This window comes from Colias croceus, chromosome 7 (genome assembly GCF_905220415.1).
Source record: "Colias croceus chromosome 7, ilColCroc2.1".
Classification (NCBI taxonomy): Eukaryota; Metazoa; Arthropoda; class Insecta; order Lepidoptera; family Pieridae; genus Colias; species Colias croceus.
In genome coordinates this window covers 8,095,971-8,114,384 of record NC_059543.1, presented here as the reverse complement: position 1 = coordinate 8,114,384, position 18,414 = coordinate 8,095,971, and the positions used below count along the sequence as shown (strand labels likewise).

General features: G+C 33.1%; 1 protein-coding gene across 1 annotated transcript; it reads right to left on the bottom strand.

Moving 5' to 3' along the window:
- Nucleotides 1-6,229: 6,229 nt before the first annotated feature.
- LOC123693290 (ras-related and estrogen-regulated growth inhibitor-like protein) lies at nt 6,230-17,678 on the bottom strand. Its single transcript, XM_045638306.1, has 6 exons — nt 17,347-17,678; nt 11,615-11,671; nt 10,541-10,617; nt 8,980-9,161; nt 7,524-7,710; nt 6,230-6,520 (listed from the first exon to the last, which is right to left on the bottom strand). The coding sequence occupies exons 1-6, from the start codon at nt 17,408-17,410 to the stop codon at nt 6,452-6,454; spliced, it is 636 nt and encodes a 211-aa protein (XP_045494262.1). The 5' UTR covers nt 17,411-17,678; the 3' UTR covers nt 6,230-6,451.
- Nucleotides 17,679-18,414: the final 736 nt, after the last annotated feature.

The following is an 18,414-nucleotide window of genomic DNA, read 5'->3' as shown; positions in this document are numbered from 1 at the left end:
TAAACACTAATTAATGGTGTAGTCCAAGAGTCGCGTGATAGATGTACAATTGTGACATCGACAGTTAAGTAATAAGATGTAACAATTAATATACCGCAAGGCACTGTTGGCCCGTCACCTTTAATCATGACTTCTAATAAAGATTGTAAGCTCAGGCATTACGGTAGCCACCGAACAGGCTCATTAGCCTCAGCGCAACAAACGTGACATGATTTACGCAACGTATGGCTTACAAATTAACCATTTAGTGTTATCTGCAAACAAGCTTTGAACGATACATATACAATATTTTTAATTAAAGACATAAAGCTTGCTGGAAGCACCTTTAAATACTGCCAATGAAGCTAGAGTCTCGGCAAACATGCGGCCTAACATTTAGACTACGCTAGCAGAGCCACAATAAAGGCCATGCCGTGACCGAATAACTGAATTCACACTATCATACAATCTTAACTTATATATATAGTTGGACTTGAAATCTGCACTCTTCACGGAACAGCGATAAAGATTAACTTGATACACGTGAAGTCATTAAGAACGTTAACCGGTCTTCATGATTTATATTGTAAAAATATACAAGAGCGTCCTAGTTTCTTATAACTGGTTATAATTTAATCTAGATTTAATAATTTAAATTACAATTGATTAAAATAAACAAAATTATACTATTTTGAAGAATTTCGCGTATCAAAACGGTGTGCTAGTTTGTTAATCGTTTCTAGATGTTATAACTCAATTATTTCACTTTCTCCGATGATACTTCGTCTCCTACTGCGATTTCTCATTCGTCAACTTTTAGACAGGTGCCCACTGATTATCTGCATTAGACCCCATTAGTGTTTAACTCGATACCATTTGGTCTACCGGTTTGCTGTTATACAATTAGATTGTCACATTAATAATTTTTGCTTATTATGAAATACGCGGATATTGCCCGTCCTTTAAACCGTATGTGAATAATTTTTACCAAGCAACAAATATATCACGCAGTGTGCATACAATCACTCGATACGATTGATTAGGTAATAATAAACGTATCGATTATAACATGTTTACAATATAAAGGATGTTCTGAAGGACAATTTGTGGTATGAGTGTTATTACAGAACTATCCAATATACATTGTACTTTGTACCAATACACAACATGTGTAAATTTAACAATATAAAGTTATACGATCTTTTGAGCTACCTTTTCGTATAATTACAAATAGTTGCGCGCTCAAAATGATTCTTTAATATTAGTGAATATGAGGTGCATATTATGTATTATGTAGATATTTATTAATGCAGGTATTTATACCTATTTATTAATGCATATAATATGATTTTGCCAATTATTCAATCTTTGTCGTGATGAATCTGTACCTTAGTCTGGTCTATACTTACATTACCGCAATTACCTATAAAACCATCATAAATCACTATTTTTTTTTTCATAAAACCATAAACTAATTTTTCTTTGTTGTATTTTTCATCAAGCAAATACGATAGGTAAATGAGATAAATTTAAGTCATCAGGATGTTGCATATTTAGACTAATGACCATAAAAACATCAGACGGCTTCATTGACACATACTGATGTAACTTCAAATATTTAAAAACAACATCATATCTTATCATTAGCGATATTGTGTAATAGGTATATTGTTTTAGTTTTTAAGTTTGTTTTTTTTTTTTTTTTTTTTTTTTCTCACCATTTTTTTTGTTCTTACTTTTTTTTCTGTTTCTGTGCGGCTTGTATACTTTGTTGTCAATAAATGTTTCATTCATTCATTCATTCATTCATTCATTCATATCCTTAAAAAAGCCAAATAAAGATGTTATAAAAAAATACTAAATAAAATGTTTTTAATAGTGCAAGAATTACTTAATAAGAAAAAATAGGTACCACATACATATTTAAAATGTCACGAACACAATCAAGAAAGTTTATTAATCACTGAACTAGTAAATTGTTATCTTTTTGGCTATATTTAAATTCTCTACAATCTTAAATAAAAAGAATTAAGTATTAGCAGTTCTTAGAACTAAGCTCTTAGGATTAAAATATATTGCAATTTCGCAATAAAAAGTTAGGTGCTCACTTTTTATCTATACTAATATTATAAAGCTGAAGAGTTTGTTTCTTTGTTTGTTTGAACGTGCTAATCTCGGGAACTACTGGTCCGATTTGAAAAATTCTTTCGGTGTTAGATAGCCCATTTATCGAGGAAGTTATAGGCATATATCATCACGCTACGACCAACAGGTATGGGGCCAAGGGGGTGAAACCGCGCGGAGCAGCTAGTTTCTAATAAAACGTGAGCACCTAACTTAATATTATTTTTAACCGACTTTTCGGTCGGAAATCGGAACTTATAACGCGATACACGATACTTATATCAAAGATAAACCCACCTACTTACTTACTACTACAGCTACTATCCAGTTCTGCCTACTTATAATGGGATATGAGGTATGGGTTATTAGTTTTTAGTTTTGATCTTATTAAAAAAAAAACTTAATAAATTTGTGCAAAAAAAGTAAGAAAACTTATCGGCTATGGAATCTTCATGCATTGGACGGTTCCTGAGAAGACTCAAGACAGGACAACGTCTGTTGGGTCAGTGAGCTAGTGCATTAGGTATACAAACTTACAGTTAATCAAATCTTTCCCCATTTAAAATCCTAATAATATAGGTAAAGATTTATAGCGCAATAAAGCGCATGATTAAAATCAAACATAAATTCTTAATTAGTGTAACCGTAATTTAATTTTTAATATACTCATGTACTTTTTAATATTTATTTAAAGATCCTTAGATCTAATTCTTGGTCTAGATATTAAAACTTTAATTATTATGGAAATTTTAAGATTAATGTCTGGTTTGTACAATTATATTAAAATTTCAATTCCGCATTTGTAATGGAATATTCTTGTTTGGCTTTTTGCACCAAGAACTTCTTGGCAAGAAGGTAGGCATTTTCTCTATCTTATTTAGAAAAAAAATACCTCACACCGTGAACTTAATGTTTTGATAAACAATCTAAAAAAAAATTTAACAAAATAAAGTACATGTTTTTATCGTAACTTTTTACCATACATCAAATTCATAGACCAATAAATCTGTCAGGGTACATTTGAATAACTTCATTGAAGTTCTACAAATCGATAGAGATCAATACATCGCCATCGGCTTTTAAGTTTGAAATGACATTCGTCTTACACGACTCAGGGCAACGAACCATTAATATAAGCGATCCCACGCTGCGGACCTGTGTTTCGCTCATATGCGTTGAGAAATTATAAAAAAATAAAAAATTAATCGCTTGGATAATCGATTAATAACTAGTCATAAGTTTTATCGTTTTTTATTTACTCTGCATATTTTTGTGACAGAGCGGGAAAAAGATCTGGCTGGATAAAAACATGTCGGAACTGTCGGAACATTCGCTTCAATGCTTATACGTTTTAAAAGGTACAGCATTATCAAAGTAAACTGATTTTTTAGCATAGAACAACACAAACAACCTCTTTTTAAAATAGGTAATAATATAATATTAAGCTCCTGTTAGAGCAGAGCTTTTAAATCAAAGTATAATAATCATACAGCACACATAAACTAATATCTAGATAATATTAATACGAGTCGTATTCATATGAATGCGTTAGGTAACTAACGTAATCCAACGCGTCACTAACCTCAGCCATGCGTGCTCGTCCAGCCGGCCGAGACAAACACGGGCAATTAGACGACATTGGTAATCGTTTAATCAAAGTCGAGAGATGAAAGTGACCGATAATAGACAATATCAGCTGCATCGAGAATGCTGCACGAACGCCACCATGTATCTACATGTCATACTGCTGTCATTGTTGACTTGGCCCGCGCCTGTTGTTCCTTTTAGATTTAAAAAAACAAAGAAAAAGAACATGACGTTTCGGCTGTGTATTCCAATCTTTATCAATAGTCGACGATAGATCATAAAATCGTGGTTAGCCTCTGGCAATACACAGCAGTTATTCGATGAATCCTGTCTGATTACATCTAAATGCTTTCACTGACCAATCAATAGTGATTCATTACGATTTATAATTGACATTAAATTTGCGAACACCAGCAAGGTTATGCGTTCTTAACCCTCCTTGATTGAATTAGAAAGAACAGATAACAATTTCTTTCCGCTTTCTTTTGATGAACGTGACTCTACATATTAGGCGTTTCTTTATGACCCGCTATTAACACAATTTAAGTTTATTAACTTACTCCTACGGAACATTTAATGTTCTTCTTATACAATTCTTACACTAATAATTCTTTTTAAGGGCCTTTGTTTTTTGTTGATATTTTTATGCGTAGGAATATCAAAGTGAGCGTTTTCATTACGTTATATTTCCTAACGTAGCGAAAATTGATGATCATCGCTATCATATCGATTAGTAGATATTACGATCTTATGTAATAGGTACCTAAGTCAATTATATTTTGTTTTGTATAAATATTATTACCTACAACTTTAACCTCTTTGCCACCTAGATATACGAACTAACATTATTTATTTAAACGTTGTCTCATATTTCCACAACAACTCTTTCATAACAACATATGTTATCGTGAATTGGACATAAGGTGGGTTATTTATAATCCATTTAAACGCATGCAATAACATTAGAAATCTGAGGAGGTTGACCTCATTGCAGGTGTCTACTTATTCTCATTTTGAAAGAGAATAAGCGGAAAGTTGGCGCCACTTACACGAACAGGGAATTCGATTTATAATCCTTATCTTCATCGATACACCTGTATTAGATTTAATATAAACGGAGAACAAGCAAAGAAACATTTATTACGCATTATGTAACCGGCGAGCTCGCCAATTATTTATTACTCATTCTACCATTCATTCTAACCGTCAACCGGATAAATTGAAACGAAATTATTCGCCGGCGTGCTCTTGAACTTGCCGGTGTTTTTACTACACATAGCCGGTAGCAAAACATTCGAATTCGTTTCCGCTTTGATGCTCGGACAAAATTAGATTTGTTATGAAGTCTTAGGTTGTATTAAGTGGCGAAGTTTCTCTACGAAACGCCTCAAATTGCACCTGCCGCTTTCACACGTGGACTGGTCGCGTTCTGTTCGTGGGACGTTATCACGGAATCGAGTGACGAGTGGGAGGCAGTGCAACTTATACGCAAGGCCGTTTTACTCTCTCCTACACTAGCGGCTACCCTGTTGTATCAATAAAGTTCCAACATTACCGAGATACGTCCCCTGCGGCTGCCTGACACCCGTGACTGCTGGGTGAAAACAGAAATAAACGGGCCCCGTATACTTTAGGAATTACGAACGACCGGAGGAGATTAAATCTTGATGTTGATGGTGTGTGTGTTTAGACTAGTTGCCGGTTAGTTTATATTAGAGTTGCGCTGTTTTATTGTCTACTTGCACCTTGTTAGTGTCTACTTTGAAAGATGAATTGCACATTATCTAGAACACAGTAAGGTGCCCACGCTCGGGGCTGAATTTGTCGCTTCCTGCAGGTCAGCATTTCCTTCAGAATGCTTTGAAATATATCCCACACATACATTAATAAATATTAAAAGAAAATATGAAATATCCAAGCCACAATAACTACAATAAAAATACGTGGTTAACTTCAAAATGTTCATTATTCCTTTTAACGATGTACTTGCATTCGTTTAACAGCCTTCCTCGCCATGTTAGAAATAATAATATAAAATAAAACACACAGATATAAACGTAAAAATTTATTATGTATTTTATTGTAAACTTAATAGCTAGAGGTACATTAAGTGTTATTGTTTAATTTATTTACAATAGTGATCTGTCGAGTCTTTATAGCTGAATTGCGAGGTTTATTATTAAATATTAAGTCGTACATGTACAGTTAATTCATACTATTTACAGTTCATTTAATTTAATTATATCTTTTATGCTTAGATTATGGCGTATACATGGAACCTCTTAAGAAAGTTAATGAGCTGCATATGTTTTAAGACGACATTGTTTCAATGCGTACACAATATTTCCCGGAGAGAAATTACCAATTTAAGTATACGCAAAAAATCAATAATAATACCACAGGTCACCAACACTCTTAAAGGAAAACAAACTAAAATTAAACATTTAAAAAATGTTGTGTGGTTTTATGAAACCACGGTAAAAGTGAAACTTTTTTTCACACTATAGACATTAAACTAAAAATTATCGTATTTGTACGATAATTATCGTACACGTATCGTGCGTCACGCGACATGCGCTACACAGACCAAAAAGTTTGAGACGATGTAATAAAAGTTTCACTTTAAAAATTTTGTCAACAATCGTGTTGTTTTAAACAAAGCCTCCTTAATGTATGAGATACACAATTATCACAATTTTACAAAACTATATTTTTCATCAACTATATTTTAAACGCAGTCTATAAATGGAAATATAAATAATTAGATACTAAGCGATGGTCGTTTTTTTCGTACACTCTTGCTATTTTTTCCGAATATTGTGCCGATTACCTGCAAACAAACGAAATACATTTTAATACAACCTTGTGATTTTTATTTTCTATCATACAAATCTTATATTAATAGATTTAGAAATGAGAGTAACTATTATAATAGATTTTGATTTGTTTTTACTATTATTCATGTGAAAATTTCGAAATTCAAAACTTTTTAAAACGAGTCAATCAGAGATAGGAGAGTCTTCCTATAACCACAATAATAAAATGAGTGAATCGCATTTAAATCCATTAAAAATCATGTAACAATTAAAAAAATACGTTCCCACTTGTCCAACCAACTAATAAAAATATAGTTGTTAAATCCTACTTAAACATTCTCTCATCACAGTACTGTCATTACTGGACATTAAATATGTTATGATACTGAAAAAGCCTAGGAAATGCAGAAGAAAATCGTCAACATAACTCAAGTATTATGAGTGTGGGAACAACGTACGTCCGCTTATGGTATGATCGCTATGTGGCCTATGCGCAAGAGAAAGATCGAAATGTAACTATCATTAATTATTTTTACGTAATATTTTTCTTTTGCAACTTATACGTTGTTACATCGGAAAACTCGTTTATTGGAATGTATACTTGTAGGGCGGTAATGTAATTGTGATGAGTGTAATTGTTTTGTCTTGTAAAGATGTACACACACGTGATGTAGAAATATTACTTACTTTTTTCAATATGATTATTATCTATAAAAAAATTCGTCAATTGCGAGTCGGACTCGCAACACTAAGGCAAGCAAATAAGATAGATAAGAGCCACTGAAAAGAAAAGTTTTCATTGGGAATATTTTCCTTCTCTTGAGACTGTAAATGTACCATAATAATTAATTATAGGGTAAAACGCGCGAAACGCTAACCACTAACTCCGCGCCCGCTGACGACTCCGCGGCTTGTAAAAATGCGTAGAACTGACACCCGAAACGAAGCGACAGCTTGACCCTCTTCTGAAGGACCTCCCTGTTTAATTTAAATAATATTATATGTATAGACACATACCTTAGAAACAGAATACGCGGCCAGTTTCCTCCTGGGCGCGGGCAGTAACAGCGCTAACGCTCGAGCCTCTCGCAGTAACGCGTGGAACGCTAACGCCGCGCCCGCTGACGACTCCGCGGCGGACACTTCGTAGAACTGACACCCGAAACGGAGCGATAGCTCTTGGCCCTCTTCTGCGTGGACCTCCCTGTTGACAAATAAATATATTTTTTTATAACTGGCTGACATAGTTTTTTTTTAAACCATTACAAATTAATGCTTAATATGAATATATTACTTTGATAAGTTTATAGTAAAAGGAACATACAGTGAAAATATAGCATAAGAAATTAGAATATGTATGTATATAAGCTTTTAATTGCCTATTTGTAAATTGAGTAGGTATAAAACGTAAATTTATTATTTGTGTTGATTACTTAAGCATAACTATTCAATTATTAGATCTATTTAAATTTGAGCAACAGATAACATTAACTGCACGACAATATTAACCGTAGGTTTACATTATAACAACATAATGTCACCCACAACCAAGATTTATATATTGAAATTACTCATGAGACACAAGGCAATTATTACGGGCTGGTTGTGTAAACAAAATATTACCGCTAATTAATCACCATAAGGAGCTTAAAATCAGCTTATTTCTCAATCCGTTAAGGATACCATTTACAAAGGATTTAACACCAATAAATGTGAAATGAATCGTCGTTATTTATCCTTAAAAAACCCTCTGACGAAACATTTGGTACGATACGTCGTAATGTATCGACACGCGAATTTATTGACTCGTTAAAGACTATAATAATTGGACAATTAATGAGGTCAAAACGTATTTCGATATAGAGTAATAAATGTAAATGCGAAACAAATAAAAGTACCTAAGTTAAATAATTTATCTCGGTACTATAAAAACGTTTATTGGAGACTCTTTATTGATCAATTTATTGAAAAATCAGGGCTGAAATTATATACTTAAATATAGGCTATATCTATGTTATCCGTACATTATGGAAATAAATTAATATATACACATATTACTAAATAATTACGTAATACGCAACGTTACGTACGTTTGTTTGTTTGTTTGAACGCGCTACTCTCAGGAACTACTACTCCGATTTGAAAAATTATTTCGGTGTTAGATAGCCCATTTATCGAGAAAGGCTATAGAGTATAGAGACTATATACGTATATTATTACGCTAAGGGCCGATTTTTCAATCCTTGGATAAAACTTACCCGTCCAATAAAGTATTACACGATAATATTAAAATGTTACCTGTAAACTGTCAAATACTGGCAATTAGAATACATTTCATAAATGGTAGTTTAATACGTTATTCTACGAATAAGTTTTAACCAAGGATTGAAAAATCAGCCCTAAGACCAACAGGAGCAGAGCCACGCGGGTGAAACCGCGCAACGCAGCTAGTCATATAATATATAACACTCACCTTGCGTGCTCGAGGTCACGCTTGTTGCCCAAGAGGGTGACAGCGGCGCAGCCGGGCAGCCGCGTGCGCTCGAGCAGCGACAGCAGCTCCGCGGCCGCCAGGAACGACCGCCGCTCGCACACCGAGTACACTACCGCGAACGCGTCCCCCCATCGCACGTGCTCGCCGAGACAACCACGTATCTAAGGGATATAAAACTACGTCAAATACTGATCTATTATACTACTATTATTACTATTCTACTTCTACTTTTATTACCTTTACAATTCTATCTACTACTTACTAGTTTGATGAGCGCAAAAGTTCGTAAGAATGTAGGAATGTATGTTTGTTACTCTTTCACTGAAAAATTAATGAATTTTCATGATTCTTGGCAGTGATGAAGCTTGAGAAATTTTTCATGAATGGAAACATTCGATCACGAGGCAGGATTCGAACCCGATGTAGTGATGTAGCTTATGTAGGTACCAGAATAAAACTTCGTCTTTAGGAAAACGATATAAGCAAATCAAATTAAACTATTACTATCTTACTGGCTGATAATTATAATTAACTTCAACATCTACATAACTTTTAACTATGTTAATTCTAACATTAACGGGCTTTATAGTTCTGCTACAAATAAGACGAAAGTAACAATGAGGTCAAGTTTAAGATGTTATCATAATATTATCTTTAATCTAAGCAGTAAATCTGTGACTAATGTCAACAATTCTGTGAACAAATATTTAATTCGAGAATCGAGACAGTACGATTTCTAAAGCTAGAATTAACTCGACCAGTATTCTGCACTGAAACATCTCCATTTATCTCAATGCAAATGTAAAAACAATAATTTTCTCTTTAAAGGTTGTAAATATCTGTCCTACAACACACACCTAACACAAAGTTGCACATCGTAATACATTCCTCTCGCACAGCGCAGCGCAAACTCTGGCAATAAATAATGTTCTAGCTGATGTTCTTAGAAGATAAATAAAAGCACAGCCATGTCAACGGCTCTGGAATAAAATTAACACGCTATACAAAACATCCAAGCGCACACAAATCCCGATGTTCGAACGAAAACAAAACTTGTTTGCACTAATCAAAACAATGACTAAGTCGCTTTAGGGAGATTACATAACTCATTCATTTAGAGCGGATTTTGCGCACACAATAATTTATGTTCGGCTTTATTGTGAGACACGTGTTCGGGCCCTCGTAATTTCATAATTAAATCGTACGTCGAACTCAAGACGGTTCAGACAACACCTGTCAGATTAAAATCTCTATTGTCTCTCATTTAATCGAAACTTATCATGAGATTATACGCTTCCTATATGATCGAATAATCTTAATGATATAAGGACGCGATACATAATGGAGATGTCGTACAAAATTAATTTAATCTCGGATTAGATAACGGTTCATTAATAAGGTCTCGATACGCGATTTATTCAACTAGCTGCGCAAACAAGTTGCTCAATATCAAATTGCCAGCTATACTTTAGCACATGACTGGCGCTGAAAGGGTTCTTATCGTTTTTAATACTTTTTACTCTATATAATTTTCACTTACGGCACAGTTTGAGGTGTCAAGAATTTCAACTTCTGATACTGCTCCGTCGAATGCCACTCGATGTTGATAAAGAAAATCTGAAACAATTTTTGACATTTAAAACCTGTCAACTTTGTGACCCCGCACACAAAAGTATCGAATGGGCCGGGTTACTGAATAAAAATAATTAAAACACATTGCAATAACATCATAATATTACAATCAAACTTTGCTTCTTTCAAACAATGATGTAGGTATATATCTTAATTTATGTATGTTTTTTTACTAATAAAATAAATTGCGGTGTGACCCCAACAAATATTTCCTTTCATAAAACTAGAGGTCACCATAATTATGTCAATTACGTAAAACATTACCATTGAAATTCTTGCCCATTGACGAAAATCGACAAGACAATATTAACGTATCGACTACGTCATCAACTGACGTAAAAGGGTTTTGCTAAAGGACGGAAGGAAATTATTTCCTCTTTAATTTAGTGAACAGAAAAAGTGTCGTAATCTTGTAAATTGACATTAATTGCATATATTAATACTGAGCGCTACTGTGCGAGGCAACCCGTAATAAAACCGAATAAAAATGCTTTTAACTTATCTTAAACCGACCATTAAGTGATGATAATAAAAATATTCTACCACCTACGGCATCAATACTAAATAAAATATTTAAGAAGCTTACGCTACAAACATTTTTAAGGAATTGAGAATATTACAATTAATGTAATTTATTGAAAATAGAGGGCAGCAACATTTTGAACAGTAATTCAAACTTTGACCTATTAACAGAAGAGTTTGTTTTATTTTATGGGTGCTTAAATATTCATTCATTTAAAAAAACGGAAAACATATCTTTTCAACTCCCACACAAAAGCCTCGAGTCTGGCTATTGTCATATGTTTTGAGTGTGGCATTAATGTCAAACATTAACAACCAAAATATAAATATATTTTTTTAGAGAACGGGACCACTATTACTTATTACTTCTCATAAAGGAAGCAAGTCGTGTCCTATAGATTTACTATCGCTTGTGCTAAAATAATTTATCGTTAACGTAAATATAATAAACAATGCTTACCTCCCGTCGAACTATATTCTCCAATATACCGCTTCGTGAGGTAACGCACAACCACCGCTGTAACAATAAAAACACTGTTAATTATTTTCATTCCCTCTCATTAAAAAACGATAACATCTCACGTACAATGGGAAAAGCCGGCCTATTTGTAATTATTGAGAAGGAATCGAATACCGAAACAGATCAATAGAAGCGTCATCAAAAGTTCATTACACCCAACTTTCTACTGCATGTAATGAGTCCTTTCAAGCGATGCACTCCTGGTATTCCTGATCGCATACAAATAGTTATCAACGTCGATGACAAAGCAGCTTGGATGAATAGCTACTGGTAAATGATGTACATGACTCCTAGTAGCGAGTATTCAAGAACATAATTATTGTACAACAATGTACGCTTTACTACACAGCGCCTGCTGATCGTAAAAAAGGTTCTTTGTAATCGCCTACTTCATTCCTACGCGTAAAATTGTATAATATAATGATATGTGCCGTATAATTTATATAGCTGTTAAACGAGAAAGTTGTTAAATTAAAAAGTATATAATCGAGATAGGTTCTAATCTCTAGACTTCGGATTCTAAATTTCTTTTTCAGAATTTCACAATTTACGATGCTATGCAATCTTATATTTTCAAAGGAACTTTTCCTTTCGTTTTGACAATTTAATTTGGAATGTTTGATACAAAATTTAATAAATGAACGAGTAGACGTAAAATGACTTAGAAGTTTGTCATTTTAACAATAATATGCTCTACAAAAACAATTAAATTACTAAAACATTACAATAACACACTGAAGCAACGAAATTAATTTGTTGCAACACAACATCAAGATAATCATTTACCCAATTTATATTTAAATAGTTTCCATACCTACAAATAGATTAAAAAAACCAAAAGATCTATCGATCGATTAGATCGGGAGCGTCCGAGTCACGAATGGTTTGCGTAACAAATGCGTGGCCTGCGCTTGCGCAACCGTGTCATAATGTCGCATGACAATGGACTTGAAATACATTCCACGACTATTCTTTGTTTCTACTTGAAGCTTTATTGATTCTATATTGAACTTGACAACCATTTTTACCGAGTTCACAAAAGATCGATTGAGATTTAAAATATTTAAAAAATATATATTATATATATAAAAGTTATAGGTACTTGGTTAAGTGATATATAAATATAATTAAAAGCATATATCACATAATTAAAATCGTAAGAAATAAACAAACAACAATAAAAACCAATATTTCCACTTAATATTATTAGTTTAACTAATATTCTCTACAGTGTACCCACAAAAGATTAGACTTTAGAGTTTATTTACTGTACATTACTTTTATTTATATTTCTTTAAAAGGTTGTTAAATAGTACGCAGACACAAATACGATAAAAAATTTAGGGGACACGTACTTAGATAATATTTCAAAATATAATATTAAAATATTTTTATTAGGTACACTCGACCGTAACAATGAATCTCAAAACGCGGAAGCCATCAAAAAATATAACACATAATTTATAGTCCTACAAAAATCGTAAAGTTTCTTATTAATTGAATGCTAAGATTCAATAAATATCTCATAAGTCATTATCACGACAATAAATTGTTGAATTACCGCCAAAGTGGTGTTGTAAAATTTAAAACTTAATGAGATTATACCGGCTCCCATACATACCCACTTCGATAATCGTTATTTATGAAACGCATACAAAATTCCACACTCTCGTTTTCATTTTGTTTCTTTTAGTCCTCCGTGGAGATATATGAGAATTATTTCACTTTCTCCGCGAACCGATTTCGTGAGATAACATAACGATTGAGTCGCAACTTGGAAGCCGAGATTTAATCGATTCAAATGTATTTTGATTATTCTTTATTGTCATCTTATTTTTATGCAAATTTTATTCAATACCATTTTTATTATTTTCTTGAGAAATTTATTTCGATTAACAAACACTGGTTCAGGTATTATTGCAAACGTTTGATAGGGATGTTATCTATTCCCGAAAATAAGTTACATATAAAATCATGTTTTACCAATCCACTATAACATTTATAAATAGACATACAGAAAGAAAATATTTTCCATAAACGCCTAGGTGCAAGTTACATTGTAAAGCAATGCATTCATATATAACTCAGGTAATACTGAAGGAATTCAACACTTGAGATTCAGATAAAGGAGCTTTGTGCTACGTTACTTGTTAGTTACATTGTAAGCTTTATGTTTGTGATTGCGCGCCATGTTACATAGTACTTTTATTCTATTTTATATAAGTTTTAGCATTTGCTACTTTTATGTATGTTTTATTTATTCGCAATATTATGAATATACTAAGTATGTATTTATAAAAAAAAATATATTGTTACAAAATGCTGTTCAATACTTTAGTTAACAGGTCGTAGATGCAATGTTTAGTATTACTACGATACGTTACGAGTGTTCGACCATAACAACAGATAATGTGGAGTCTACACGGCGGGTAACTCCTACACATGTAAACAAAAAATTGACTAATTTAAATTTTATAACCATTTAACCGTAAAGACAAATTACAAAGCTCAAACAACGTGGCACAGTGTGTTTGATTGATGGTACCTCCAGAAACAATAGGTGTTGTATCATGAAGAATCTATATTCTATACTTAATTAATAGATTACGACGTTCATCCATCACTTGTCCGACTTGTACAAGACGCGTTGACGCATGGTGTTCCGAAGGCAACATGGGTCACCAAAAACTATTAATAAAAGCACCGTTAGGGGCTTTCAAGATGGTTTATTATGTATGAAATACTGCAGTACTATTATAATATTGTTTTGTGAACCTCTTTTGAATGGTACATGCATTTAGCACATTATTTCTAGCTGTATCATCTAACTTAATTGTTAAAGAGCTTAGACTGCGGATATCGATAAAAGATACACTTCGGAAAACGTGTACAATGTACGAGTATGTAATAAAATATAATGAACGAGAGAATGTCTTTTTTTCATAAGAATATGCACGTCCGCCTTTGAAATCTATGCACCTTATGCACTACTAACAAATAGCCAGGTATTTACTGGGTACATTATAGATATAAAAGCCATCCAGTATAATATTCTTCAATATTACGATTTATCTACAATTAAAGTCATGCACGAGTTACAAACGGCCTCATCCTTGCCTCATCCCATACACAATTTGCTACTGTATTTAATTCAGCGAGATGTACACTTATTTTCGTAATAAAAATAAATGTTTGTTTGCCTTCTAAATGTTCACTGTAAACTGTAATGTACAAAACTGAGCTTTCACAAAATAATGAAAGTCTATAAGTCTTGCAAAGGCGATTTTGAATAACGGTTCTTTAGTATCGTTGGTGATAAATTACCACCATAACTGACCTAGTGTTTTGGTTAAAAATGGCAAGGAAAAGTAAGATTACTCATATGGACTCATTTTCGATTTCAATAACCTACTTGTGTCAAATTAGGTTCGTGTTTAGTTGACTAAGTAATTTTTTGTTTAGTCGAAATATAATATGAGAATATATGTGTTTCATTACATATTAAATATTCATTATCTAATATATTATAATATAGAAGAACATGACATTAACAACTATACTATTAACACTATTAAATTCAGATTTTAAATTGAAATAAACATTAGTTAAAAAAATTGTTGAGCTTCCTAGCTAGTTTGCTTAAATGCACCTGCAAAGTTTTACCAATTGAGAAGAAGAATCCAGAATAGACTAGTATATAATAATTAATATAAAATTATTATCAATTAGCCAATGAAAAATGTGGCAGAATTTTATCGCCTTTGTTAATTATTGATAATTACTTGACTCTACATATGTGAAATTAAAATTTGAAGATCTAATGCAACATTTTTTTTTTATTATTACATGATACAAATAAACTTATCTATTGTTTAATATTCTATAAAATAGATTCCATAGTATAGACTCTACATTTTAAGGTTGAGAGGTTAAGAGCCTATCAAAGGATTATGATGGCTTAAAAGTACATCTACATTTTATAACTTTAGTATTTGTTAAAATGTAGATGTACAACGTTTCTTTACCTTAAAAGTCTTAAACAGGGTATAGTTAGTCAAAAGCACAGAGTATCGAGTATACTTCACAACTTCAACAAGGACAAATTAACATCAAATGATAGCTTTAAACGACATTACAATGCATGCGTCCACATGATCAATTCTCTTTCCGAAGGGGTCAACTTATGAAACACATCTTATTCTCATATTTACGAGCACAGCGAACTTAATGATCGCAATTATGTCATCTTCTAAAAATAACTCAGCCGCACTCGCGTCAGCTTTCGCCTGCATCGTCCCGTCTCGATGCAATAATTATTATAATATATTATTAAACTATTAAACGCATGCAAGGATAAAATATATGCAATATTCCTAACTATATTTCTAACAACAAAAAAAATCCGTAACGACGGGTTTTACATAGAGTTACAGCATGATACGTAACTTCCAATGTATCTACAAAGAAATTTGTAAATTTTCTAATAAATCTTATTTATACAAATCAAAATTATATTATTAGTAATTAATTAATTAAAATCAGGTAAGAACATAATTTAACCACGAGAATGTTTCAGCGCTCTACTTAAATAATCCTCATTCAAAAAACAATCTATACAGACATTGATTTCCTTAAAGCTTTTTATACGTCTCCAAGAGCTTAATAATTACGATACTTCTTACTATACGGAGAAACGAGACTTAGCCTATTCATGTTACTCGGTCGCGTCCGCAACCGGCGCCGCAGCCCTCACGCGACAATTTACTTTGCAAGCGAATTAATGCATCTACGTCTATTGAATTATAATGCGTTGTTCGGCTCATCAGCGATTAATTAGGGCGGCAATCAAGAGTCGAGGCCGCTAGGTCAACCGATTTCCCGGCAAGCGACGCCTGGCGCCAATTCGTTGTGTAACTTAAACGACCATTCAACCATTTAAGACTTCGAGGTCGTTGATCCAAACTTTGCATTAACGTAGTTACGTATGAACGTAAAAGAATGCACTGTGTTGCTTTTTATAATTATTAATAATAATAAAATTCATTTTATTAGTTTCAATGCTTGGGTATGTAACAGATATGTCTTTATCTTCTACGTACAATATTTCATAGTAATGTTATCGGCGCTGACACTGAAGATTACCTCCCAGAGGAATAGCCATACAAAACTTGCATGAAATGTAAACATAGACATAGAATTTTAATAATAACGCATGCACAAAAGCGTAGATTATTACAATTTAAAAAATTGCAATAAAAATATTATTTGTGTGAACTTAATTTTTAAGACAAGCCCTAAGCTTTTCTTTTACACTTTATTTTATTACTACAAATAAAAGCGTCGCAATGCCTATAAAATATTTTTTATTAAATGTTGACCATCTGGTTGTAGCCGCATAAGGTAAAGAGCAATTGGCGATCATGCAATTTTATTTTATATTATTTTTTACGTTATCGCGATTTAAAATTTTTGCAATAATCCAGTCCTGACATACCTAAATTTTAAAATAAACTGAAGCATTTCATACAATTTTAAATACCTAACATAAAAATTGGAAGAGTCAATGATTTTCTTGCATTTCTTTAAATGTTATCGCAAATAATTCAATGCATTTTAAACAGAAGAAAATAAAATAAATATAACTAGGAATAAAAATTAAATCTAATACTGACCCGACTTTCCACTTCGCGGGCTACCAAGCACCACCACTCTTATTCGATTTACAGTCATCTTCATTTGGACAGTTTATTTATTTTTAACAGTCTTAAAACGTAAAATTTAAATGGACATTATTTTTATTATATTTGTCATCACACGACCATATTCACTATTCACAGGACACGGACAAAAATAATATAGAAATATTTGTTTATCGTAAATACGTTCGAGAAAGCGACCGGCCGATAGCGGTGGTTAGCGCACCGTAGAGTCGACTATCTGCCGCAGAGTTTCTTATGCGACTGCCGGCGTCTGAGTTCTGCTTACATCAAAAGCGCAGGCGCAACCTCCGATAATACAGCCTCCGTTCTAGTTTTACGTATGCGCATACTACATGGAATAATGGAATGCCGCTATCATTATCTCAATACTCACTATATCAAACAATCGCGTATTTGAACACCTCATTTCGTACCTATCGATCGATCAATGGATCGCCAATATATAACTTAATAACGTCATTACCGTACATCTTGAGATTATGAAAAAAGGCAGTTATGATTCGAATCGGACATATAAATTCCTCGCCAATATAAATTCCTTCAGACCGATCATTTAAATTATTAACGCCGCAGTGTGCGCTTGTCGTATTCGATGGATCGCAATTTAATACCCCGCGGTAATTTGATATTTGCGAAATTATCGAACATGCAAAACTGAAAGCGAGCGAAAGTAAACGTTTTAATCCTTAAGACTTTACTTTAGGGCTTGCGTAAACCTGTCGCCGGGTCCAGAGTCCGGGCATCCCGTCAGATTGGGCGCGTCGGATCCGACGTGTCAAGGTGAGAGCGGCCGAGGCGCCCGCCGCTATAAATTAATTCGCAATGGGACGTAATTGGATCCCCGCCGCCTACTCACCTCCAGCCGTCCCACGGATAGCGCAGCTTCGATTTAGACAAATAGCACCACTCAGTCATGATTCAAGTCTACTAATTAACGCCTATCGATGCTTTATGGTACCTACAGGAATTCTGATATTTATTTATGAGATGATATAATTTTATTCCCATACATTTATATGT

Bases quoted from the DNA above. Each gene is read 5' to 3' on its own strand.
- LOC123693290 (XM_045638306.1), bottom strand. From the start codon at position 17,410: ATGAAGATGACTGTAAATCGAATAAGAGTGGTGGTGCTTGGTAGCCCG. The intron at 9,162-10,540 runs GTAAGTGAAAAT...TATATCCCTTAG, and splicing joins TTGACACCTCAAACTGTGCC to ATACGTGGTTGTCTCGGCGA. The intron at 6,521-7,523 runs GTATGTGTCTAT...GTTTGTTTGCAG, and splicing joins CCGCGTATTCTGTTTCTAAG to GTAATCGGCACAATATTCGG.